At 56.4% G+C, this 22,304-nt stretch overlaps 10 protein-coding genes across 10 annotated transcripts; 3 read left to right on the forward strand and 7 right to left on the reverse strand.

Moving 5' to 3' along the window:
* The first annotated feature begins 139 nt into the window (after window positions 1-139).
* Window positions 140-1,972, forward strand: K437DRAFT_255824 (NAD(P)-binding protein). Its single transcript, XM_013388429.1, has 3 exons — window positions 140-789; window positions 867-1,751; window positions 1,836-1,972. The coding sequence occupies exons 1-3, from the start codon at window positions 295-297 to the stop codon at window positions 1,875-1,877; spliced, it is 1,422 nt and encodes a 473-aa protein (XP_013243883.1). The 5' UTR covers window positions 140-294; the 3' UTR covers window positions 1,878-1,972.
* K437DRAFT_255825 (uncharacterized protein) lies at window positions 1,646-3,433 on the reverse strand. Its single transcript, XM_013388430.1, has one exon. The coding sequence runs from the start codon at window positions 3,337-3,339 to the stop codon at window positions 2,023-2,025; it is 1,317 nt and encodes a 438-aa protein (XP_013243884.1). The 5' UTR covers window positions 3,340-3,433; the 3' UTR covers window positions 1,646-2,022.
* Window positions 3,434-3,577: 144 nt separating this feature from the next.
* On the reverse strand, window positions 3,578-4,446 carry K437DRAFT_273649 (putative ATX1-antioxidant protein and metal homeostasis factor). Its single transcript, XM_013388431.1, has 3 exons — window positions 4,279-4,446; window positions 4,100-4,178; window positions 3,578-4,008 (listed from the first exon to the last, which is right to left on the reverse strand). The coding sequence occupies exons 1-3, from the start codon at window positions 4,285-4,287 to the stop codon at window positions 3,878-3,880; spliced, it is 219 nt and encodes a 72-aa protein (XP_013243885.1). The 5' UTR covers window positions 4,288-4,446; the 3' UTR covers window positions 3,578-3,877.
* Window positions 4,447-4,838: 392 nt separating this feature from the next.
* Window positions 4,839-7,247, reverse strand: K437DRAFT_245995 (glycoside hydrolase family 13 protein). Its single transcript, XM_013388432.1, has 5 exons — window positions 7,024-7,247; window positions 6,333-6,901; window positions 6,010-6,247; window positions 5,608-5,926; window positions 4,839-5,525 (listed from the first exon to the last, which is right to left on the reverse strand). The coding sequence occupies exons 1-5, from the start codon at window positions 7,063-7,065 to the stop codon at window positions 4,918-4,920; spliced, it is 1,776 nt and encodes a 591-aa protein (XP_013243886.1). The 5' UTR covers window positions 7,066-7,247; the 3' UTR covers window positions 4,839-4,917.
* A 677-nt stretch (window positions 7,248-7,924) lies between these two features.
* Window positions 7,925-9,710, reverse strand: K437DRAFT_267840 (uncharacterized protein; the record flags this gene model as incomplete). Its single annotated transcript, XM_013388433.1, has 3 exons — window positions 7,925-8,045; window positions 8,139-8,879; window positions 8,971-9,710. 3 exons carry the CDS (start codon window positions 9,708-9,710, stop codon window positions 7,925-7,927), a joined length of 1,602 nt encoding a protein of 533 aa, XP_013243887.1.
* An 894-nt stretch (window positions 9,711-10,604) lies between these two features.
* Window positions 10,605-14,855, forward strand: K437DRAFT_255829 (WD40 repeat-like protein). Its single transcript, XM_013388434.1, has 2 exons — window positions 10,605-11,717; window positions 12,189-14,855. The coding sequence occupies exons 1-2, from the start codon at window positions 10,824-10,826 to the stop codon at window positions 14,694-14,696; spliced, it is 3,402 nt and encodes a 1,133-aa protein (XP_013243888.1). The 5' UTR covers window positions 10,605-10,823; the 3' UTR covers window positions 14,697-14,855.
* K437DRAFT_234693 (Arginase/deacetylase) lies at window positions 14,736-16,732 on the reverse strand. Its single transcript, XM_013388435.1, has 5 exons — window positions 16,100-16,732; window positions 15,898-16,019; window positions 15,612-15,810; window positions 15,302-15,538; window positions 14,736-15,207 (listed from the first exon to the last, which is right to left on the reverse strand). The coding sequence occupies exons 1-5, from the start codon at window positions 16,685-16,687 to the stop codon at window positions 14,785-14,787; spliced, it is 1,569 nt and encodes a 522-aa protein (XP_013243889.1). The 5' UTR covers window positions 16,688-16,732; the 3' UTR covers window positions 14,736-14,784.
* Window positions 16,733-17,218: 486 nt separating this feature from the next.
* Window positions 17,219-17,827, reverse strand: K437DRAFT_267843 (GatB/YqeY domain-containing protein; the record flags this gene model as incomplete). The annotated part of the gene is made up of 2 exons (XM_013388436.1): window positions 17,219-17,632; window positions 17,714-17,827. 2 exons carry the CDS (start codon window positions 17,825-17,827, stop codon window positions 17,219-17,221), a joined length of 528 nt encoding a protein of 175 aa, XP_013243890.1.
* Window positions 17,828-18,592: 765 nt separating this feature from the next.
* Window positions 18,593-20,660, forward strand: K437DRAFT_223059 (PALP-domain-containing protein; the record flags this gene model as incomplete). Its single annotated transcript, XM_013388437.1, has 7 exons — window positions 18,593-19,000; window positions 19,066-19,123; window positions 19,185-19,315; window positions 19,383-19,484; window positions 19,542-19,608; window positions 19,711-20,287; window positions 20,372-20,660. The coding sequence occupies 7 exons, from the start codon at window positions 18,593-18,595 to the stop codon at window positions 20,658-20,660; spliced, it is 1,632 nt and encodes a 543-aa protein (XP_013243891.1).
* Window positions 20,661-20,940: 280 nt separating this feature from the next.
* K437DRAFT_223113 (class I glutamine amidotransferase-like protein) lies at window positions 20,941-22,066 on the reverse strand (the record flags this gene model as incomplete). The annotated part of the gene is made up of 3 exons (XM_013388438.1): window positions 20,941-21,366; window positions 21,428-21,597; window positions 21,676-22,066. 3 exons carry the CDS (start codon window positions 22,064-22,066, stop codon window positions 20,941-20,943), a joined length of 987 nt encoding a protein of 328 aa, XP_013243892.1.
* Window positions 22,067-22,304: the final 238 nt, after the last annotated feature.

A 22,304-nucleotide genomic window follows, 5' to 3' on the forward strand; every position in this document is an offset into this window, starting at 1 on the left:
AGAGATTAGACTGCTGCACTGCCGGCGCCCACTCTGCACGCCGCGGCCACTCAACCAGCTGGACAGTCCAGTAGACTTGCTCTCGTGAGGGAGAGCATATGCGAAGAAAGCTCTCTCTCCTCAATACGGATGGGGTCAGGTTCACAAAGACCAACATCCGCTTTGACGGCAAGAGAGATCACATTGACAGGACAAGCAGGTGTTGCGAGCGAGCACGAACGGGTAACTTGCTTTCATTGAACGGACAGCCACTGTCTCCCCCCTCTCCTCCTCCCCCCCTAAGCAAACGCGACCATGGCCAACGCTCCGCCCACCCACGAGGCACACTTTGTTATTGGCGGCAACGGCTTCCTCGGCTCGTCCATCGTGCGCCTCCTGCAAGCACGTGGCGAACCATCCGTGCACATCTTTGACCTATCCCAGCCTCTGGTACCAGTCGAGAAGGTTTCGTACCATGTAGGCGACATCACCAAGCTCGATTCACTCAAGCGTGCACTGTCCGACGCGAGCAACCAGAACGTCAGCAGTACCGTGAGCGCCGCAAAAGGCAGAGGCGAGGTGGTCATCTACCACACTGCCAGCCCCGTCGCCGGGCTTGCAAAGGAGTTGTACGAAAAGGTCAATGTGCAAGGGACAGAAAACGTCATCAAGGCGGGAAAGGAGCTCGGCATCCGGAAACTCATCTTCACTTCGTCAGCCGGCGTGCTTTTCACCGGCCAAGATCTCATCAATGTCGACGAGCGCTTGCCTTACCCTGAAGTCCCTTTAGATGCGTACAACGATACCAAGGTGGGCTTCTGATGGGCCGACTAAATTTCAACTGAGCTGTCTGACACCCCATCACTCATCCGGGTGCACTTACACAGGCTCGTGCAGAGGACGCTGTGCTCAAAGCAAATGACTCAGAATCTTCCACCGGTCTTCGCACCGTTGCCCTCCGTCCCGCCGGAATCTTTGGCGTGAACGACCGACAAGCGCTTCCGGGCTTCTTCCAGGTGCTGGCGACAGGGCGCGCGAACATGCAGATTGGAGACAATGAGAACCTATTCGACTGGACCTACGTTGACAACGTCGCGCATGCACACTTGCTTGCCGCAGACAAGCTTGGTGAGGAGATTAGGCAGGGCAAAGCAGCTTCGTACGCGTCTGAGCGACTAGGGTACGAGCATCTGTCCGAGAAGATCATGGCACCCGAAGAGGCCAAGCGATACAGGAGCGTACCGACGTCGGAAAGCCGGCCATCACCACCGGGCGCCACAGACTACGCCGCTTCGTTGCCATCGACACTGGTCATCTCGGAGGAGAACCCACTGAACGAGCGCCCGCTTCTGCGAAACAAATTCGATCCCTTCTTCCACCATGTCAACCCGGAGATCACAAGCGTCAACAACCCGCTGCCGGAGAGCACCGAGACGAACCTCGCATGCGAACACCTCGAGGTCAGCGGGCAAGCCTTCTTCATCACCAATGGCCAGCCAATCCCTTTCTGGGATTTCCCCCGCGCGCTTTGGGCGGCCGTCGGCACCGTCGTGCCGAAAGAGAAAACGTGGAAGCTGAGTAAAGGCGTTGGGCTCTTCCTTGCGAGTGCCGCCGAGTGGGGTTGCTGGGTCATGGGGAAGCAGCCGCTGTTCACCAAGTACAAGGTCACGTACACGGCGTGCGCGCGTTACTACAACATTGAGAAGGCGAGGAGGCTCCTGGGGTACGAACCGATCGTCGGACTTGAGGAGGGCATCAGGAGATCCGTGCAGGTGAGTATGCAGTGTATCTACTTCATGTTCCATGTCGATCGCAAGCTGAACGAAGTTGTTCCTTCCCTCTTTATATTGTCTCAGTGGTGGAAAGAGAGCCACCCAGAGCTCGTACAAAAGTCGTGAGCCCATGCCGTTGCCCTACAGCGCTTGGCACACTGCAGCATCGCATATGCCGTGTTCGGATAGTGGCTGTCACCAAAATGTGCACGAATACCATCGATGCTTGCACCCCAACATCTGGTCCATGTTAGCCTTCTGTCACCGCGTTTCATGTCCCGAAAGCCTGCTTGTACAAATCATCCCCGATGACAGCTTGCAGCTGCCCAAGCGCGCCTCGCAACCAAGTGCGCACAGCCTCCGCATCGGCTGCCGCGACGCGCAGCACTGCCGTTTTAAGTACACACTCATTGTCCTCTTCGTTAGCGCCAGCATCCGCCCCAGTGCCGCCGCCAGCGCGGTCCTCGCGCAAGATGCTGAAGCTCCACAGCAACGCAGGCGCTTCTCTCAGAACGCGCTGCTGCACTTGATGATACGCGATGACGAGCTCTTCGATAATGGCTTGAAAGTCGGGTCCGAGCAGGAAGAGCGTGGCGTAGCAACCATACGGGGCGTTGCGACGCGCAAGGGTCGAGATACTGTCTCTGTCGCGCCTCTCAGTGCCTTTTGCACGCTCGCCTGAGGTAGGAGGTACATCCGCGTCGCTTGAGAGCAAGAGGCTGTCGCGTACGATCACATGATCAGCTACGCGTATCTCGTTACGCGATTTATAGCGCTCAAAACCCCAGAGTTCTGAGACGTTGACCTTCTGCAAGTCGTTCACTTCAGAATTGTGCTGAGGTTGAGCGAGCAGCGTTCGCCCAGACGTGTACCAATCCAGCAAGGCGAGAGAGCTCGTCTTGGGGCAGCGGCAGTCGATCCGTTGCACTTGTTCGTATCGCGCGTGTTCGTAGCATGTTACGGGGTCAGGTATGAGGGCAAGCGTCGCATTTTCGCGGACGATTACGCGAAAATATTGCCGAGTATCCGGGCCAGGCTCTGTTCGCGGTGGGGCCAAATTTGTTGGACTTGGAGGGGTCGCTGTTGATGCGCTATATTCATCTGTGGTTTTCTCACCCGGGATACGGACGGAATGGTGGTGCATTGATGATGCTGACGCCGGGAGCCTCCGCCTAACCTTGAACACCTTAGTGCTGCCTTGCGTTAAGGCGAGCAGCGTTGATCCACTTCCGACATCGATGTCCAGCTTGACAACATCGCCACTGACCAGTCCTCCACCATACCCAACTATATAGAGCACCCCGACAGGCTTGATGAGCGCATCATCGGGTTCTCTGCGTTTACCCTTGGCCTGGCGCTGACGATATTCCCAAATGCGCTTGACGGCATCTTCAGAGGACTGCCTCGGACTGATCAGCTTGAGTGGAAAGGTGAACGCCAGCTCGGAGAATGTGCACCATCTCGTCGAGCTTGAGGCTGAGACAGCGCTGTATTGCCTGCTTCCACTGCCGCCGAAGCTGCGAAGCGTCGCTTTCCCTGTCGCTTGGAAGCTTTGCGCGCGAAAGGAACCCGGCTGCTGCGTTGACATTCGCGACAGAAGGGAGAGAATGGATCAAACGATATGTCGCTATGTTGGATTCGAGCGTCCACGAGCTCCACAAAGTTGTTACTGCAGATCGCAGACGTAAATGTCTTACAATGAAGCAGGCCGCCTACCAAGATTTGGCTTCGTCAGACGAGGTGACGAGGATCATGGAGTGGCGTAGAACATATTTGAACTAGAATATCGCCGATTCAGCCGTTCAGACACGTCCGAGCAGCACGAGCCTGGTCTCAAATGAATTGAATAGGAACTATGTAGAGGCAGCCTATTGTGAAGACCGTCGCTTGCTGCAGGACCGGACGGCGGCGTAAGCAGTAGCAGTAGGGGGAAGGATTCAGTTCGCTTTGGGCCCTTGCGAGTCCTGAATCCATCGCTGCCGCCACGTCACCGATCTCGGGGCTGCACCGCTCGCAGTTTGCCATCTACGAATACAAGCTACGGCGAAGACAATGATGAAAGACACCGGAGCATCGACGGGCAACCATCCGTAATGGGTGGAGGCTTCGAGACGAAGACCTTGAGCTTATGCGATGATCTCGCCATGCTTGACCTCTTTGCCGGTCTTCTTGATCTTTTCTAGGACCGTCTCGTATGGTGCTGTGCCTTTGACAACCACAGATTGTTTCTCAAGCGAGACGTCAAATGAGGAGACCCCTGTATTTAGATCACAAAGTTGTGAGGGAGGCACACTTGTCAGATGCGTCGGTTGTGGACTGGCTGCGATTGACGATCAATAGCAGCTCACCTTCAAGCTTCGACAATACCCTCGTGACCGCCCCCGAGCAGCCAGAGCAGGTCATGACGACCTCAAATTTGTACTCGTGCTGCACATATATGAATGCAAGACGCTTACGAAATCAGTGTCTCCATTCCCGGTATAAGGACGAAATGCGCTCAGCGCCATTAGGGCGAGAACAAACATACCTCGGACATGATCGTTGCGTCCCAGTCAGTGCTACTCAGAACACGCTTAACCGCCAAAAAGGGTTTTGGGACAAGGTGCTGTGCAACTGAAAGGCTTCCAATTAGGGTCCGGATGCAGTGTCCTTTTTCTTCGTGTATGTACAAGGGTTTACGAAAGGATGAGAGGAATTCATGGACCTTTGAAGGGTCGGTTTGGAACCTCCAGTGTCGTGGCATTACGCTGGGTAATGGATGTCTCAGTTCATATATTTTCTACTATTCTACTCCACATTCACATCGTCGGCGAGCCCGATCGAGCTCTCGGACACTTTCGAAGGCTCTGATGATCGACTTTTCGGGCTTACTGTGTCCACCATCTTGTGTATTGCTTTCATCCCCCTTGCGGACAGAACGTCATCCTTTTTCCTTCTTGTCCGTACACACTTATGTGACAGAGTCCTTGGGACAGTACCAAGCTGGAAGGCCTTGCAAAGGACCATCCGACTGAGTATAGAACTGTCCTTCGCAAGTTCCTATTCCGAATTCCCGCTAGGCCCGTGCTCTTACGACTCTGTAATGGCGGGAAAGTTGCAAATTAAATTACGAGACGGTGCATACGGGCAGCACACGAATTGTATTCTCTAAAGTCACAATCTATGATCAAGAAGCGACGTAAATCCTGCCTTCATACCCGCCAAGCCGATGCTCCTGTAGATGGACCTTTTGCTGCGTGCCCATGAGCAGCTCCACCTTCCGACCTTGCAGCTCAGTAGGAAGCGTGAAGGTCTGTTGCTTCTCGCTGAAGTTGAGCACGATGTACGCGACAGTCCCCTTCCCGTCCTCTGCCCTCTTGAGGAATGAGAACGTATGCTGGTTTTCATGGTCGAGTGGCTCATATGTTCCATGGACGAACAGGGCAGGGCGTGCTTGACGCATCGCGATGGCTTGCTTCCAGAATGCAAGCACGGAGTCGGGATCGTGAACTTGATCCTCAACATTGATACCATCCTTGTAATTGTCGTTGATGCGCATCCACGGCTTGTGCAGCTGCTTGCCTTCGCCGCCTTGCGATGGCGCCATGAACCCCGCATATGGTTGCGCGGAGGACCATTGCACGGGCGTGCGCGCATTGTCACGCGCAATGCGGTTGATCTTTTTGAGGACTTCACCTGGCTTGGACGTATCGTCCCCCGAGTGTGCTACGACATAATTGTAGTAGTTGAGGCTGTCAACATCTTTGTACTCGTGAGGGCCCCAAGTGTCCGGGACTTTGTAGATAAGGGTCCAAACAGGGCGGTTCATAAGCAGCCCCATCAAACTCGACATTGCAAATCACTTGCAAGCACTCACAATTTGTCATACCGATTTCCTGGCCTTGATAGATGAATTGCGCACCTGACATGGCAGTCTGAAACATAGCCAACATCTTGCCTGCTCGCTTAGTCTCCTCGGGTGTCTGAGCAGCAGGGCAGAACCTGCTGATGGACCTCGGCTGATCGTGATTCTCGAGGTAAGTGGCCGCGATAGCCGGTGGAGACGAGTTACGCACGAAAGTCTGCATGTGCGCGATGGCGTTCTTGAGCTCTGGGAGCTTCCAGGACCGCAGGTAGAAGTGCTGACCTTCCCCTCGGTCTAGAGAGACGTGATCGAAGGAGAAGACCATACTGAGCTGCATTGCCACGAGACGAGGAGATAGCATAAATTATGTCAGGAGGCTTCAGTAGACAGCTGACGTATCAGATATGAGCTCACCTGAGGATCGTTTGGGTCAATGTAGCGCAAAACCTGCTTGAAGTCTGGCGTCGAAGGGAGTTCGCCCACAGTCATGGCGTCGTACTTGTCAAAAATCGCGCTTATCTCGCGCAGATACTTTGGCATCTCCGGTCCGTTGCAGAAGAGCGAGTGCGCCGGCTGGTATGGGTTGTCTGAGTCGGTAACTTCGGCGTCTGGAAAGTCCATCGGCTTGGAGTACATGTTTACTGTGTCGACACTAAGAAAGTTGCAAAACAGGGACCGCACAGCTCAGCACAAATGCTTTTGTTCACAAGACAAAAAAGCAAATAAGAGAAACTCACCGAAACCCGTTGATGCCCTTTTCGAGCCAGAAGATGATAGCATCTTGATATATTTGCTTTCTTGCATCTTCACACGTCCAGTTCAGGTCAGGCTGCTCCTTGCAGAATAGATGGAGATAATACTCCTGTGTGTGCTCGTCCCACGTCCAGGCGCTCTCGTTGAAGTAGCTCCGCCAATTGTTTGGGGGAAGCATGTTTCCCTTATCGTCGTACTTGGCAGGACGCCAAATGTACCAGTCACGTTTGGGGTTCGATTTGGAAGAGCGAGATGCCTTGAACCAGGCATGCTGATCGGAGGTGTGGTTGATGACGAGGTCAAAGATAATCTTGAGTCCGCGCTGATGGCATTCGCGGATCAACCGCTCCGTGTCTTCCATCGTCCCAAACGGTGGATAAACGGCCTTGTAGTCGGATATGTCGTATCCCTCATCAATCCGCGGGGAGGCATAGTGGGGAGAGACCCATAAGGTATTGGCGCCGAGGGAATTGATGTGGTCTAGCTTGGAGATAATACCGGGAATGTCACCAAAGCCGTCGTTGTTCGAGTCGGCGAAGGATGCTGGCCAGACCTGCACCGTGAAGGGAGAGCAGTCAGAGGGTCAGTCGTCGATTCTTCGCGTCACACGTTGGATAGAAGCCAGGCAGCTCTTTATAGAGCGAATGGTAGCGTGGATCATATGCAAGTACCAACCTGATACACGATGGCCTCGCGTTCCCACCATGTTTTCGGCATCGTGTGCAGTAATGAAGGTGAAAGGGGAAGTTGGTGATCGCGTGCGCAAGCAGGGGCTCACAGAATTGCGAGCAAGTTGCTGGGAATATACAGACGCTTGTGTCGCTACGGTGATGCTAAAAGCACATAATCGCTTTCGTCTCGATTAGCCCAGCTCAGAGGACAATAGCGAAGGAACCAGGTCGGCGCGCAGATAGTTTGAAGACGCGCTATGTACGAGCGTTCGATGAATTGCGAGTACTTCCCTTTTGTGGAGACACTAGCCCGATAACGAGATCCGCCAAGCGACGGTGATTGGGGTGATCCGTGCGCATATAATTCGGTGCAAATGATCCGGGTTGCACCGAGAATGCACTATCCGCTCTGGCAAGATGTTTGCTGGCGCACCAGCCCAAGCTGTGCTGTGTCAATAATCCCACCATTGTCCACCCGGATGCCGACAGCCAGTCAGTCAAATCGACACGGCATGAATTGTAGGGTTATCGATCATGTCGGCGCGGAATGCTAAACCCGTCTTGTCCCCGCAGACCAAACTAGAAGGAATTGCTGACGCCGATGGCCGAACTTACCTGGAGAAAACCACACCGTATCCGCGCACGATCGATGGTGGCATAGCATTCTTTGACCAAGAGTTCGTCATCTCTGCTGGTAGCCGGGGCTACTTTGGCCAGACGCAAGCAGATCAAGCTGCTTGCCGTCGAACGAGCGAGTCCTTTTTCTGAAAAGCATGTAATAAGCATGAATTAAAGGCTTGCACCTATAGATACAATTGATGCACGTGCGACGCTTTATGCACATTGGGATGCGACTCGCTCCTCCTCTTCCCCCTCTTTGATTGCAATGAAGGCTCAGGCATTTCCTATACGCGCTTTTGCTCGATCGGGTTGCGATCCTTGAAGCAAGCATCGTACGTGACGCGCTTGACGCGCTCCCAGAAGCCCCAACCGGCGTACCAGTACGCCGCACCGAACGCTGCGCCTCTGCCAAAGTACGAACAAGGAGCAGAGTGAGGGAAGGAGGCGGGGGAGTCAGCATAGGCAACACGCAAACATCGAAGCACGGCAGACACGCACCCGAGATGTGCCCAATGATCGAACATCCTCCAGCCACGCACGACGCCGAGGAGATCAGTGAGGACCATGGCACCAACGCCCCAGGTGATGGGGAAGGCAATGAAGGGGACAAAGATGATGCCCACGCGCGCATCGGGCAGCGCACAGGCGGCCATGACCAACGCGGCGTATACGGCGCCACTGGATCCGAGCGAGGCGTGCGAGACGAACTCAGCGAGGCGGGCGCGCAGTTCGGCGTTGTCGTGCGCATTTGCGCGGCCGGGCCCGGCGCGCCAGTTGCGGAAGGCGGCCGAGGAGCGCACGGCGCGCCGAAAGCGCATGGCAAGCACAGCATGGCTTAACAACGCGGCAACAGTGCCGGCCACGGCGAAGAATGCAACAAAGTGCGGCGCATGGCTCGGCTCGGGGAGCATGCCGCCACTGTGCGCGTGTGCCTGCTGCCGCCGGTGCTCGGTCAGGCTGAACGGCGAGGCCAGCGGCCAGGCCGGGCTGAGGAACGCGGCGGCGCCAAAGGACCACAAAGCGAGCGTGTTGAACAGGTAGTGCACTGGCGCCTGGTGCGAGAAGGTCGACGTGAGCAGCGTCGACACTTTGCGCGTCCCGTTTAGCCAGGGCGCATGCACGAACGTGCGGAAGAGGAATGGGTACAAACTCGGGACGAGCAGGAATGCGCCGAACACGGCCGTGTTGAGTGCGATGATCGGAACAACACCCTCTTTGGATGGCGAGAGGTTGAGGTAGCTGGGGAGGAGGAAATGGGAGGAAAGAGCTGCCTGTGAGCCTTCGAGCTTTAAGTGTATATAGCATCTCGCAGAGCCTGCCAGCTGCTTACCTTTCAGCAAGAATGACATAGCTTCTCCCAACAAACTCCTTGACTCCATCCGGCAGGTGCAGCTGGTCACACCAGCCGACGAGCGACGTGAGCGTGCGGCCATAGCGCTCCGCGGCGACCTGCTTTTTTGCCGCGCGCAGCTGGCCCTCGCTGACGCCGTGCTCGCTCCGGGTTGCAGCGCCGAGCGCGCGCGCAGCGAACGAGGCAAAGTCGCCAAACGGCCCGCTCTCTTCACGGATGCGGCGCGCGAGCGCGTCCGCATCTGCGAGCGTGAAGTACGCCGCGAGGCCGAACGCGGCGGCGGCGAGCAGAGCGCAGAATGCAAACGCGCGCAACACGCTCGGCGCGCGCAGCGACAGCAGATAGCGCGCTTCTTGCTCGGCGCTGTGGAAGGTCTCCGCGGGTTGGAGTGGCGATGCGGCAAACACGGCTGGAGCGGCGTCAAAGCTAGCAGGGCGTATGTCGGCGATGGGTTGCTGGCTGTTCCATCGTCCTGAGGGGTGGAGCTGCGGATCGGCGGCGTGCAAATGCGGCGGGGGAGAATGCGCGCTTGGCTCTGCGCGGCGCGGCTGGGAGCATGGTAACGAGCGCGTCGCAAAGCCCCGCCTGCGTGCGCCCGCACCTGTGCTCGTTTCCGCAGTGCAGCTGCGCCAGCGCTGGTTTGCCTGCTGCGCCCAGAACGACGCTAGTGGGAGTAGCGAGACGCGACGGGCCGTCGGCGCGACGGCCAAGGTGCGCATGTGTGAATCAGAATCAGGATGCGGTGCATGGGGAGGGGGCCAGCACGCGGTCACGCATCGCACGATGGCGTGATGAGCTTGCGCTGGCGGCCCTGCGCCAAGCAGCAGCTTGCGGTGGGGCACAAGCGGTGTGTTGTTGTTTCTCAGCGCGGCTTGCACGCTGCAAACGCGCTGCTGAATCAGCAGCTGCGCCCCGAGCGAGGACGGCGACAGTTTCATCGTGCGCCTGGGATCGGCGGCCTCCTCCTCACCCGCTCCCAACGCGAGCCGGTTGCGCGCACCTAGAGTCCGTCCTCGTCGACGGCGCCGGCAAGGCGGTGAGAGCAGTCGTAAGCTCCGCTTACAGGAACGCAACCGTGTACGGCGGTGCGCTGGTCGAGAGCGGGGCTGCTGGGGATGTGTGAGGTGGGCATGTAGTCTGGCTGTGTTGTGTACCCATGGCACGTGCCAGTGGTCCAGCAGCAGCAGCCACGTTGCGTCCATGCACGCCTGCTCCACCCGCTTTGATGGTTCACAAAGGGGATAATGATGACGACTTGTTTTCTTTTTTTCCCTGTTGCTTTCTTTTTTATCAGGTTCACTTTTTCCCCAGTGTTCTTGCCTTTTCTTTTCTTTCCTTCTCTTCGCTTCTCTTCTCTTCTCGCCTTCTCTTCTTTTTTTTCAGAAGCAATCTTTTCGGCCGAGAGAGTGCGGAATGGGACGAACTGCACTGGGCGAGTCGAAAGGAACGTGTGTGTGATGTGGGCTGGGCACGCCATCGCCCACTGCTGAGCTCGCCACTTCTTGTCCCGACTGGAGACTCTGCCAGCGAGAGGAGAAATGGTGTGATGGTGTGATGGCTGACTGCGGGTGAATGACTGACTCTACTCTGTCCACCGCCAGGCCAAGCAGCGCTGGCACTCAACTGCAATACCACACGCAAACACAAACGCAAACACGGACGCAAACCCGTTCCCCAATCCCTCCTTCCCCCCCTCCCCGGCTATTGATCCCTCTCTGCCCCAGCTGGTTGCCTGGCCTGCTGCACTGCCGATGGGGACACCACGCTCACGCCCACACAGCTCGGACGGCAGCTGGTGCTCATGAGCACCAGCCAGCCTGCCGTCTGCCAAAATGGCGCCAGAGACGGCCGCGCCGCCACCAGAAAGGCCTCATGAACCCGCTGCTGCTACTACGTCTCGTATCGGCGATCTGCAGCAGCAGCATCAACTGTACCGTCATCAACCCGCTCTCCACACCCAGCACTCGGTAGAAGCAGATTGGCAGCAAGGAAACGCAAGCAGCAGAGAAGACCAAGACTGCAACTCGCAGTCATTCAACCCCTCGTCAACACCAGAGACACTCAGCCTGCTGCTCCCACCACGCCCATCCGCGCCACTCCTGCGCAGCCTCTTCTCCGCCAGCTCGTCTGCAGCAGCCGGCATCGCGCAACCGTGTCCCGCCCCCACCGTAGCGGGCAAGAGCAGGCAGGACGCGCTGTCTTGGGACGAATCCTTCCTCCAAGGCCGAGGTGAGGCAAGCAGAAACGCAGGCGTAACTGTAAAACAGATGGCCACGACCGCTGTGGCGGCTTGTGCAACGACTCAGCAGGAACAGCCTCTCAGTTGTGCCACTGGGCATTCGCACCCGATGGTCGCGCAGCTCACAGCCGCAACTGCACCCATCGCCGTCGGTGCTGGGGCTGGGGCTGCACCTCCCAGCAATGTGCAGCAGCCTTCCTCCTCCAGCTCCTTCCAGGCATCGATTCAGCGATATAGCGACTACTTCCCGCCCACCACGGCGACTGCCGCCGGTAACGCGGCCGCGGTCCTGCCTTCCCAACCATTCCAATCCGCCCCCGGGGTCGGAGCAGCGCTCGAACCAGACGCAGGAGCAGGGATATTTCTTGCACCAGCAACAGCAACAACCTCAGCGGGGACGACACCGCTCGTACCGTCACCGAGCCGCAAGCTCTGCGTGCGGCACCAGCGCATGGCGGACGAAGGGACCACCGCCAAGCTGCAAAAGGTCAGTTGCTGTTTGCTCCCACTTCGTTTGTCTCTCTTTCTCTTTTTCCGTTTTTTGCCTCTCCCTCCCCCCCTACCCCCCGGGCACTGCCGCACACGCAGCCGCAAGCTTTTATTATGCTACCTCTACTCCCTTGCTTTACGGCTTGGGTCTCCCAGGAGGTTATGCACTTGTCACGCTTGCCAGATCAAATTCTCTTCAGGCGCACAGTTTGAGACGGCGTCCTTGCTTGACCACCTTCCCTCCCTCTCCTTTGTGTTTGTGGAAAGGTCGGGGCTCGGGTAAAGTGGGACGTCTGTTATAGAAGATGCGGCACATTTCTTTTCCACCTGCATTCCTCCCTTCTTTCTTCGGCATTCTTTTCTTCGTTTCTAGCCGTCACTTGTGTTGGCTTAACGCTTAGCTGCCCTCAACGAGACTGCTCGCTGACGTATATACCTTGCCTTTCTGCTGCACGTTCTGGTCCTACAGTCGATCGAATCGCTCCCGCTCGCGGACCAGCGCGCGGTCAACTCGGTCTGGTCGATCTTCAGCAGCTCGTCGAACGCGCGCCGCGCACTGATTCTGCAGGGTATCCTGACCATGTGCTGCTTCTCGCAGCTCTCACTGCTCTCATCGGAACTTGCGCTGGCGATCCGCATTGACCCGTTCAGCCTGTTCCCGCGCGAGGTCGCGCTCAAGGTCCTCAGCTTTACCGACGCCATCACCCTCGGCCGCGCCGCGCAGGTCAGCCGCGCTTGGCGCGAACTTGCGGATGACGATCTGCTGTGGCGCAATATGTGCGAGCAGCATATTGAGCGCAAGTGTGAAAAGTGCGGCTGGGGCCTCCCCCTGCTCAACGACAAGAAGCGCAGGCGCAAGATCAAGACATCCGCTGCAGCGTACCCGCCTCAGCAGCAACAGCACCAACAACAACAGCATGCGCAAGCGCAGAGTAACACAGCTCCCTCGACCTCTTCACTCGCTGCAGCGCAACAGTCGCAGACCACCAGCGATAGCGACGGCACCGGCGCCAGCGCCAGCACTACCACTACCACCAGTAGCAATGGCAATCTCAAGCGCAATATCACAGCAGCTGCGAATGCGGCGGCCCTCGAGAAGCGTCACGGTGCTGCTTCGCGGCCGCCCTCGCCTGTTGCGTCGAGCAGCGGCACGCAAGCTTCGAAAAGCGAACGAGCCGCAAAGCGGCACTGCACGGGATCCGCACGCGCAAGCTCAGGCACCAGCAGCAGCGGCAGCGATGATCCAAACGTCGCAACCGCGCTCATCTCGCCCGTGACCACCGGCGCGCAGGTGCAGCCGCTGACGCGGCCATGGAAGTCGGTGTACTGCGAGCGCCTGATGATCGAGCGCAATTGGCGCGCCGGGCGTTACACCGTGCGCACACTGCAAGGGCACACCGATGGCATCATGTGTTTGCAGTTCAGCGAGGCGCTCACGCACCCCGCATTTCCCATCCTCATTACTGGCAGTTACGACCGCACGGCGCGCGTTTGGAACCTCGAGACAGGCAAGGAACTGCGCGTGCTTAAGGGCCACACGCGCGGCGTGCGCTGCCTCCAGTTCGACGAGGCCAAGCTTATTACTGGCAGCATGGACCGCACGCTCAAGATCTGGGACTGGCGCTCCGGCCAGCTCATCCGCACGCTCGAGGGGCACACCGCCGGTATCGTCTGCCTGCACTACAACGACCAGATCCTCGCGAGCGGCAGCCAGGACAGCAACATTAAGGTCTGGAACTTCAAGACTGGCACATGCTTCACGCTGAAAGGGCACGAGGACTGGATCAATGCTGTACAGCTGTGGTCCGGGCCGAAGAAAGCCATCGCAAACAGCAGCGCCACCAGCAGCAATGGCAGCGCCAGCGAGCCCATCGCAGACAGCAACGCCAACGCGGAGGACACGCCGCCCACTTTTCTCTTCTCCGCCTCGGACGACTGCACGATCCGTCTGTGGGACCTGCAGCACAAAGAGTGTCTGATGACGTACGAAGGACACGTCGGACAGGTACAGAGCATCAAGCTCGTCATGCTCGATGAGGACGCCGTGCTCAAGCTGAGCCGTGGCGCCGCTAGTGGTCCCGTGGCGGGCAAGCCCGACGCTGATCGGCGCGGTCGCGAGGCTCGAGGCCGCGGGAGCGACGGCGAAGACGGAGACGCGCGCGGGCGCGGCCCTTCTCCCTTGAGCATGCAGAATGGAGACACGAGTGCGCACTGCGGATACAACCCTCCGAATGTACCTGGCGGGCGGGCGCCGAACACGAACCAGCCGGACCTACCGGAACTGTTCTACAGCGCAGCAGCCGCTGTTGCTTCCACCTCAGCACGCTCAGCAGCAGCAGGCACGAGAAGTGCGCCCTTCGCAGAGCAGCACCGTAGGCCTTCCCTCGACCCTTCCGCGTCGGAGCGTGGCATACCGCCGCAACTGCTCAAGCTGCAAGATCGCCTCAGCGCCGCTGGGCTCGTCCCGCTGCTCCCTTTCGACGCCGAGATGAGCGACATTGACGGTGGCCTATCTGAGTTTGAGAGCGGCGCCAGCAACGACGCACGCCTCGGCCGGGCATCGAACGCGCCGCACATCCGCAACCAGCACGACCAACCCGCGCTCGCGGGTAGCAAGAAGCGCTCAGACTCCAAGTCGCCCGCGCGCCAACGCACCTGCTCGCGCCCGCGTCCGGTCCTGCTGTCCGGCTCACTGGACAACACGCTCAAGATCTTCGATGTTCGCACAGGCCGCTGCATCCGCTCGCTCTTTGGGCACATCGAGGGCATCTGGGGCGTCGACGTGGATAAGCTGCGCATCGTCAGCGCCAGCCACGACCGCACGATCAAAATCTGGGACCGCGACTCGGCTCACTGCACCAGCACGCTCGTCGGTCATCGCGCCGCCGTTACCTGTATCGCGCTCGGCGACGACAAGATCGTCAGCGGCAGCGATGATGCCGAAATCAAGATTTGGTCCTTTGGGCAAGATCCGTAGTTATTTATCGCAGCGCACGCTCCCTCTGCTTTTGGATTTCTCAGCACAGATGCACTGCTTCCTTGCATTTTGATACACTCCTAGTACATCACTTGCGCTCCTGGCGCCACTTTGTCAACAGACTCTTGTAATGCTCAAATCTATCTGCCAGTTGTTGAAGGTACTGCTCGTCATTCTCATTCTTCATTTCCCCCGCATGTACTTTCAGTGAATCGTTTCCGCTCATTTCCGACCAGAAGGTTTGATCCGGTACCTTCTTGGCGAGCAGTTCGAAACGGATGGACTCAAGGTCCTTGTTCTCGCCATGTTGGAGCGCCAGGCTGGTCACGCCCGCCCACACACGAGCTGCGTTGGGACTGTCATACCCACCTCCTCCCAGCAGGAGTGTCGCTTTGTCCCTTTTGAGAATTCTCCCAATCACGTCGAGATATCCTGCAGAGCAGAGGTTCCATACACCGTGTGGGTCTCCGGCGGCACCGTCCGTGCCGCATTGTACCACAATTGCCTGCGGCTGGAGCGGTCGAGCCGATGTTCAAAATACAACAGATTCCAAATTGTCTGTAGGTGGGATGGGAGTCCTCGGATCAAGCGCCATCAGAACTCACCTCGAATGTCTCGATAATCGGATCGATGCACGACGCATACACAGCGGATAGAGTTTCCGACGTGGCACCAGGTCTCAAGGGGAGGCTGAGCGCATGTGCCGGTGCGCTTTCTGGTCCGCTTGACACTTGAAAAGATCCGTTTGCACTCTCGCGGGTGTCACGGCAAGGAAAGAATCCTTGAGCGTGGTGGTGTACAGAGAGGGTTAACACGGACGAGCTCGAATAGAATGCTTGCTCCTAGACAATTGCAGTCAGCAAATATCGTCAATACTATTCGGCAGGGAAGTTGCAGATGTAAAAGAACACTGACAACCCCATCGCCCCAGTGTAGATCCAAGTCTAAGTAGAGCACACGCTCGAAACGCGTTAGTATGGTCTTCTGTTTCCTGCTGCCAGACCCCACGTTTCTCGACTGCGGCACTTTTCGAGGCCTTTTGAGAGCGAGAATTCCGAGCACGATGTCATTCACGTAGCAGAAACCTGCCGCTTTGCTTCTGTGCGCATGATGTCTGGGTGAAATGGGGCGCAAGAGCGCGATCCCTTAAGCGAGCCGCCAGTCTCACCTAACTCCATCAAGACAAGTACGTGGCCCTCACCTTCCTCCGTCCCACACGATTGTAACATCCGCCTGATGGTTCGCTAGCAGGTCGGCAGCATGAATCGTAGCTCCTGCGACAGTTCGCACATGTTGCGCAAGAAGCGGGAAGCGGGGGCAGTCCTAAAGCAAATCAGAAGGGTGAACATCTCAGCCGTCAGGATTGGGGCCCATAGTTAGGAATGCTGCATGCGAAGACTGACGTCTTCCAGGCCAAACTGAGATTCTCTCTTGCTTTGGCTCTGCACATTAGCCTTGGACTTGGTATCAAAGCGCGGTCGTTTGGTCGGAGATGCAAGGGCCGAATTTGCTTCGTGTCCCTCACTGGTGTCCCCTTTCAAGGACGCTTCTCCGAGGAGTGCCTTGACATAGCAGGTATCATGAAAAGCCATGAGCTGTTCGTCGGATGCGAGAGGCGAGATGACGAGTTTTGCGCGCCTGTGTTCTGATGGCTTGGAGCCTTGCTCGGGAAAAATATAGCTGGCATCGGGATCGAGCATGCGCTTGAGTTCAGCGAGCTCACTTTCTTCTCCACCATCGCTGGAGGCACATGATGAGCTGTTCGAGCTTTCTTTCACAGGTTGCTCTGATGTCTCTGCAGGGTCCAGAAGGCCGAGATGGTAGACAAGACTGTGCACACACGATGACCGCCCGGGATGACAAACAAGAGCGTCGGAAGATCGAATCAGGTCCGGCGAGACGAGATAAGCGACTCGTTTGCCTTCCGGTTGCCTTCCACCAGGCGACGCTTGTAGCAGTTTCTCTCGCTTTTCCACTTCGGACGAGGACATATTGGGACGGGTTTGAAGCGCTAGCTTCCTACCAACCAGAGAAACTATATATCGCACAGACGTAACCGTAAATTATTCGAACAATAAATACATCGCCAACGCTGCGACATAAGGGGAGATTTCGCAGCCGAACAAGCAGCCGACAATTCAGAAAGTAGGGTTCTATACACTCTCCATTTCGACCTCACTACTTTTTGACCGTGATCGAATGCAGATGGATCCTCACATTCGACGAAGGCTCTTGTTTCCGAACGAGGTCACTACATATCTACATAGTGACGGTCTGGTGAGCGAGGACGGTTAAGGGATCATAATGCATCCCTTGGTGGAGTAGTGGCATCAATCATGGACTGGAGGCATTCGCATGATTGGATTCCTGATGAATTTACCACACCCAACGATTCGCAAGATGTTATATATTCAGGCAAGCCAAAGCAATGCTTGACGTTCTCCGAGCATGTCTCTTCTCCTCTACCAGAAGGCGCAAATTAAGACCTCAACGGTATGAGCCTGGACAGATCTAGTTTTTAGTCACTTTGATCCTAGGAGCTCCTTGACGACAGCGCTGACGACCTGCCCGGGTGCTTTGCCCTTATCCAGTCGTTTGCTCAATTCCCCCATGACTTTGCCCATCGCACCTTTTACCGGAATGATCTGCTTCCCCTCGCCGGAGAGGCCAAGTTCCTGTATCACTTGCTGCACGATTTGCATGATCTCTTCGCGCGTCATCTCTTTTGGCAGGAATTTCTTGATCAGCTCGATCTGCTCGTCCTCCTTTGCTGCGAGGTCCTCTCGCGGGGATGGCTTAGCGGCGCGGTATTGCGCTGCTGCTTCTTGTCGTTTGGTAACAGCTTTCTGGAGGATAGAGATGATGCTTGGCTGGGGTGATTTGCTGTCTGAAGCGGAAGCCTGTTTCTCTGCATATTGGAATTCGGAGAGAAGAGCCTGCCGAAATCATCAAACACAAAGCTTAGCAAAGGCGCTCAACAAAGCCCGGAAGCAGGCGGCAAACAATGCGTGACCTACCCTGAATACTCCACTGGCATTCGCATCCTTTGCCTTCATGCTGTTCTTGAGCTCGCTTTTCAATAGGGCAAGCAGGTCCGCATCACCGTTCGTCGAGCTGCCCCTGGATTCCATTCGCCTCGAGGAAGCTAGTGGAAAAGGCGACCGCAGGTGCAAATTTGCGCCACATCCCGAGCAATATTTAGATATGTCCTTGCAGATGAGAAACATGTACCACTCACTGGCAAAACTAGCCTTCACGACTTGAAGTGCCTGTTGGGCACGGGAGGCTTGCGCCGCGCACACTGCGCATCGCTGGACTCTACCTCCAATCATCATTGTATAGAAAGAAGGTGACCTAGCAGGTGCACTGTAGCCAAGTCGAATCAGCGTTGAAACTAAATGGTTCCAGAATTTTGGAACCTAGTGTCCTGATCCAAAGTGCAGTCAAGGCTCAACATGGGCACCTCATGACGTCGAGGAAGGATAGCGAAGCGTTGGTTGAAAACACAGGGGACATGTTGCACCGAAAACCGGGCATCCCCTGCGACCAGCCAATATCCCACAAGGCTGGCTAGAATGGACTCGATGGTCGATGATGCTGACGGCTCTACAGACGGCTGCTGCTGTTTTGGTTTCATTACGGCAATTGCCGTTCTTTCCTTTGCTTTGCATCTCAGTCGTCGGCCTGTATAGCACGCGCGCAGTTGTAGGGGTGCAAAGGCCACATCTCGCGAAGGCGTCGCTTCGCTGGCGTGGTAGAACTCGCGGAACGGCCAAAGCTCCAGACTCGATTTTGGAATCCGTTGCTCCTTGATGCAAACTGCATGCTCTTCACGCGTCTTATTGATTACCTTGCTCTCAGATAGTCCATTGTCTTGATCTGGGTCGAAGGTCAACATGGCGTCCAATAGGGGTAAGACGCTGCAACACCTTGCGCAACAGACACCTCTCAAGCATGTCACCACCGCTTTCGAGCGGCATCGTCGGTCCGCTTTCGTTGTCGGCTTCATATCCGGCCTCGTTCTTTCGCTTGGCTCGCTGACCACAGTCATGTATCTGGCCGAAAGAAGAGACAAGAGGCGAAGAAAAAAGAGGCTCAGGAAGTATGGTCTTGATTCAAGCATGGACGCAGCCAAAATGGGAGAAGGGAGCAGTTTCGAGTCGGAGGCGCAGATGAGACGCATCCGAAAAGGAACGATCGAGGTCCGCAGCGGGGAGGTGGTTCGAGGTATCGAAGGCTTGATTGGAAACACACCTCTAATGAGAATCAACAGTCTCAGTGATGCAACGGGTTGTGAAATCCTGGTGAGAGCATTTTTCACATGCGTCGCTTCACTCGTGGTTGTGACTGACGCACGGTACATTGACAGGGGAAAGCTGAGTTCCTGAACCCTGCAGGAAGTCCTAAGGATCGAGTAGCTCTACAAAGTGGGTCATTGTTCCCACAATGTATTTATGTGCTTGCTGAAGACGTGCCGCGGTTCCGCAGTTCTTAACGACGCCGAAGAGGAGGGACTGTTGCACCCTCATACAGGTTCGTGTATCTTTGAAGGCACTGTAGGAAGTACAGGGATTTCGCTAGCTACCCTGGCGCGAGCAAAGGGATATCGCTGCCACATTGTAAGTCTCATTTTATGTCTGTCCAATGAACGCATGCCTCACAGTCTCTCACTCTCACGATTGGCAGGTCATTCCAGACGATGTCGCCACAGAGAAGGTCGAGCTGCTCCGGAAACTTGGCGCAGAAATTGAGGCAGTGCGGCCAAGAGTGATCGCGGATCCGAAGCATGTGAGAGAACCCGTAAATTCATGTTTGTAAACGCTGTTCCTGACCGTTTCGTGGCAGTTTGTGAACGAGGCCCGCAAGCAGGCCAAGGCATTCGGCATGGCGGAACTTATTGGTCCCCACCCTAGTCGCGACAGCAAAGGCTTCTTCCCGACTTCGGTGGTCGCTTCCGGTCACGATTCAGTCGGGGGCATTCCTGCCGCCGCTGACAAGGAAGACGATGGCGAAGTCCGATTAGGGAGCTCTGTGGTAGCCTCGTCCGCGGTGCGCTCTAACGTTGTAGTCACGACCAAGGCCGATTTCACTTCGACTCATGAAGACGCGAAGAAAAATGACGATCCAGATGCTCTTAAGCGAAGCGCACGAGGCTTCTTTGCCGACCAATTTGAGAATTCATCCAACTTTTGGGCACACTTTAACAACACGGGTCCAGAGATCTGGCAGCAGACCGGCGGGATGCTGGACGCTTTTGTTGCAGGCGCAGGAACCGGCGGAACTCTCTCTGGCGTCGCTGCATATTTGAAGCGAGCCTGCGCTCTCGAGCATCATACCGATCAGGCCGACGTACATGTCGTGCTGGCTGACCCACAAGGGAGCGGCCTGTATAATCGCGTTAAATACGGCGTCATGTTCAATGCGACGGAGAAGGAAGGCACGCGCAGACGACATCAAGTTGATACCGTTGTCGAGGGCATAGGCATCAACAGGCTTACGCACAACTTGGAGTTGGGACTCCGGTGCATTGATGACGCAGAGCGAGTGACGGACGACGAGGCGGCAAGAATGGGCAGGCATCTGGTGCTGAAGTGAGCTCTATAGCACGAGGTCCATCGCCCAAAACAGACGCTGAGGAAATTGACTTGAAATTTTCACTTATTACAACGGAACAGTGACGGTCTTTTCCTAGGATCATCGTCAGCTGTCAACTGCGTCGCAGCAGTGCGCACGGCCTTGAAACTCAAGAAGAGAAAGCACCGTGGAGGCTGGCTGTTGTCAGACGCTCCTGTCGTCGTGACAATTCTATGCGACTCAGGATCGCGACACTTGTCCAAGTTCCATGACGACGAAGCGCTCAAACGCTTAGGTGTACCAGGCGCAGGAAGCAGCGACATTTCTGACATTCTGGACCCAAATAATGTCCGGGACGACGAGGACGAGGATGGGTGGCAGGAGGCATGACCCGAAGGCAGAAATCGTGATGCAGGTGACTAGCAAACGCGAGTGAATATCACAGTTGCAAGAGTGCTAAAGCAAAGGCAAAGCAAGGAAGCGTAGCCGCAAACAAGACCCAAGAGGGACGTAAAGCCAATACCGCATTGTGATAATTGGCGGTGCTACTGCCTGTCGAGCTTGACGATGCATTCGCTGCGGTCGAAGATGTGTTGCTGCGGAGAACAAGAGGGAGCGAAAGCGAAAGAATGAGTTGCTTTTCGTGTCTGCCGGCGGGTTCCATCAAACCTCACGAAAGCGCCATCGCCCATGCAATACCACCAAATATATGCGCTTGGAACTCATCCGTGCGCCATGTCTCGTTGGTGTGTCCCAAGCTCGTATAGAAGCTCCTCCCGCCGCCACCACTCCGCAAGGCATTGTCGCCACCTGACAGGTTCGCAGAAGCAGGGATGACGGGGCCGCGTGCGTCATCTCCATCGGAGATGTCGGCCAGCAAATCCCCCTCACGGTACCATGCGAGCGGGTGCGGCGTTCCCTGGTATGGCGCTTTGCCCGTGTCTGAGTACGAGCCCGCTACCGGAGTTAGCAGCACAGTAGCTGACGAGGGCAGCTGTCGCGGATCCGAACGGAACGAGTAGATCTCTTCGGTCAAGTTCAGCATCTTTGGCAAGGTGGACGTTGCCGGGAAAGTTGTGGTCAAGCGTTCGATGCTCTGTAATATTTCAGGAAGTCAACAATTGCGACAGTCGGTATGCCAGCGGAGCGATACTTACAGCATTCTGCAGGGCTGCGTGATAGCTGAAAAAGGTTCCGACTGTGCGGCCGTACCACGGATATGCATAGAGGGTGTTGGCAGCCGAGTGGATTCCGCAGAAATTTCCTCCTTGCTTGATGTATTGGCCGAGATTGCGAGCGCCGACATCAGACAGGACTGTTCCGACGCCTGCAGGAGATTGACGTTGCGGAAATCAATAACCGTATCGAATTTGGCTGTCACGGGGGATACTCATTCCCAACTGACCAGGCGGGTCCACATCGGTGGTATGCACAAATACGATGGCGCTAAACTGCCTCAGCCAATCCTCTTGCTCGAACAAGCTGCCATCTTCCGTATGTGTCGTGGTCCAGCGCACGTCCTTGACAGACTCGTCGACGGACGTAGGCCGTAGGGTAACATCTCCCAGCGCGGTGATCACTTCAATCGCGGTCGGGATCGAGTCATGCCGATAGCCTGCCGTCGCGGTGAACAGGAGCAGGCTATGAACGGTCGAAGAGGAGCTTGCAGCTACAGTTGTGGGTACGCTTCCGGCTGCAACCACCAGATATGCGACAAGCAGCCGGGGGAAATAGGTTGAAGTTCTTGACTTTGACCTTGACCTAGGCTGGATGAATCTAGTCGTCCCTGGGGGCATCGCAGCTGAAGCTGGAGTGGGCTGTTCAATCCATGATCGGCGAGGAAAAATCTGCATTGCATCGATCACTGGATGCATGCCACGCCGCCGCCCTTGTGCTTGTCGAAGTTCGCGCCAATGATGCTCAAAAGATGATTCAGCGATACACGAATATTGCCTTATGTCAGAAAAGGCAAAAATTGAACCATCACCATACGAATGCATGCAAGGTTTGCCTCCCTTCGTTGGGTGAGCTCCA

The sequence above is a fragment of the Tilletiaria anomala genome, assembly GCF_000711695.1.
Source record: "Tilletiaria anomala UBC 951 chromosome Unknown K437scaffold_29, whole genome shotgun sequence".
Lineage (NCBI taxonomy): Eukaryota > Fungi > Basidiomycota > Exobasidiomycetes > Georgefischeriales > Tilletiariaceae > Tilletiaria > Tilletiaria anomala.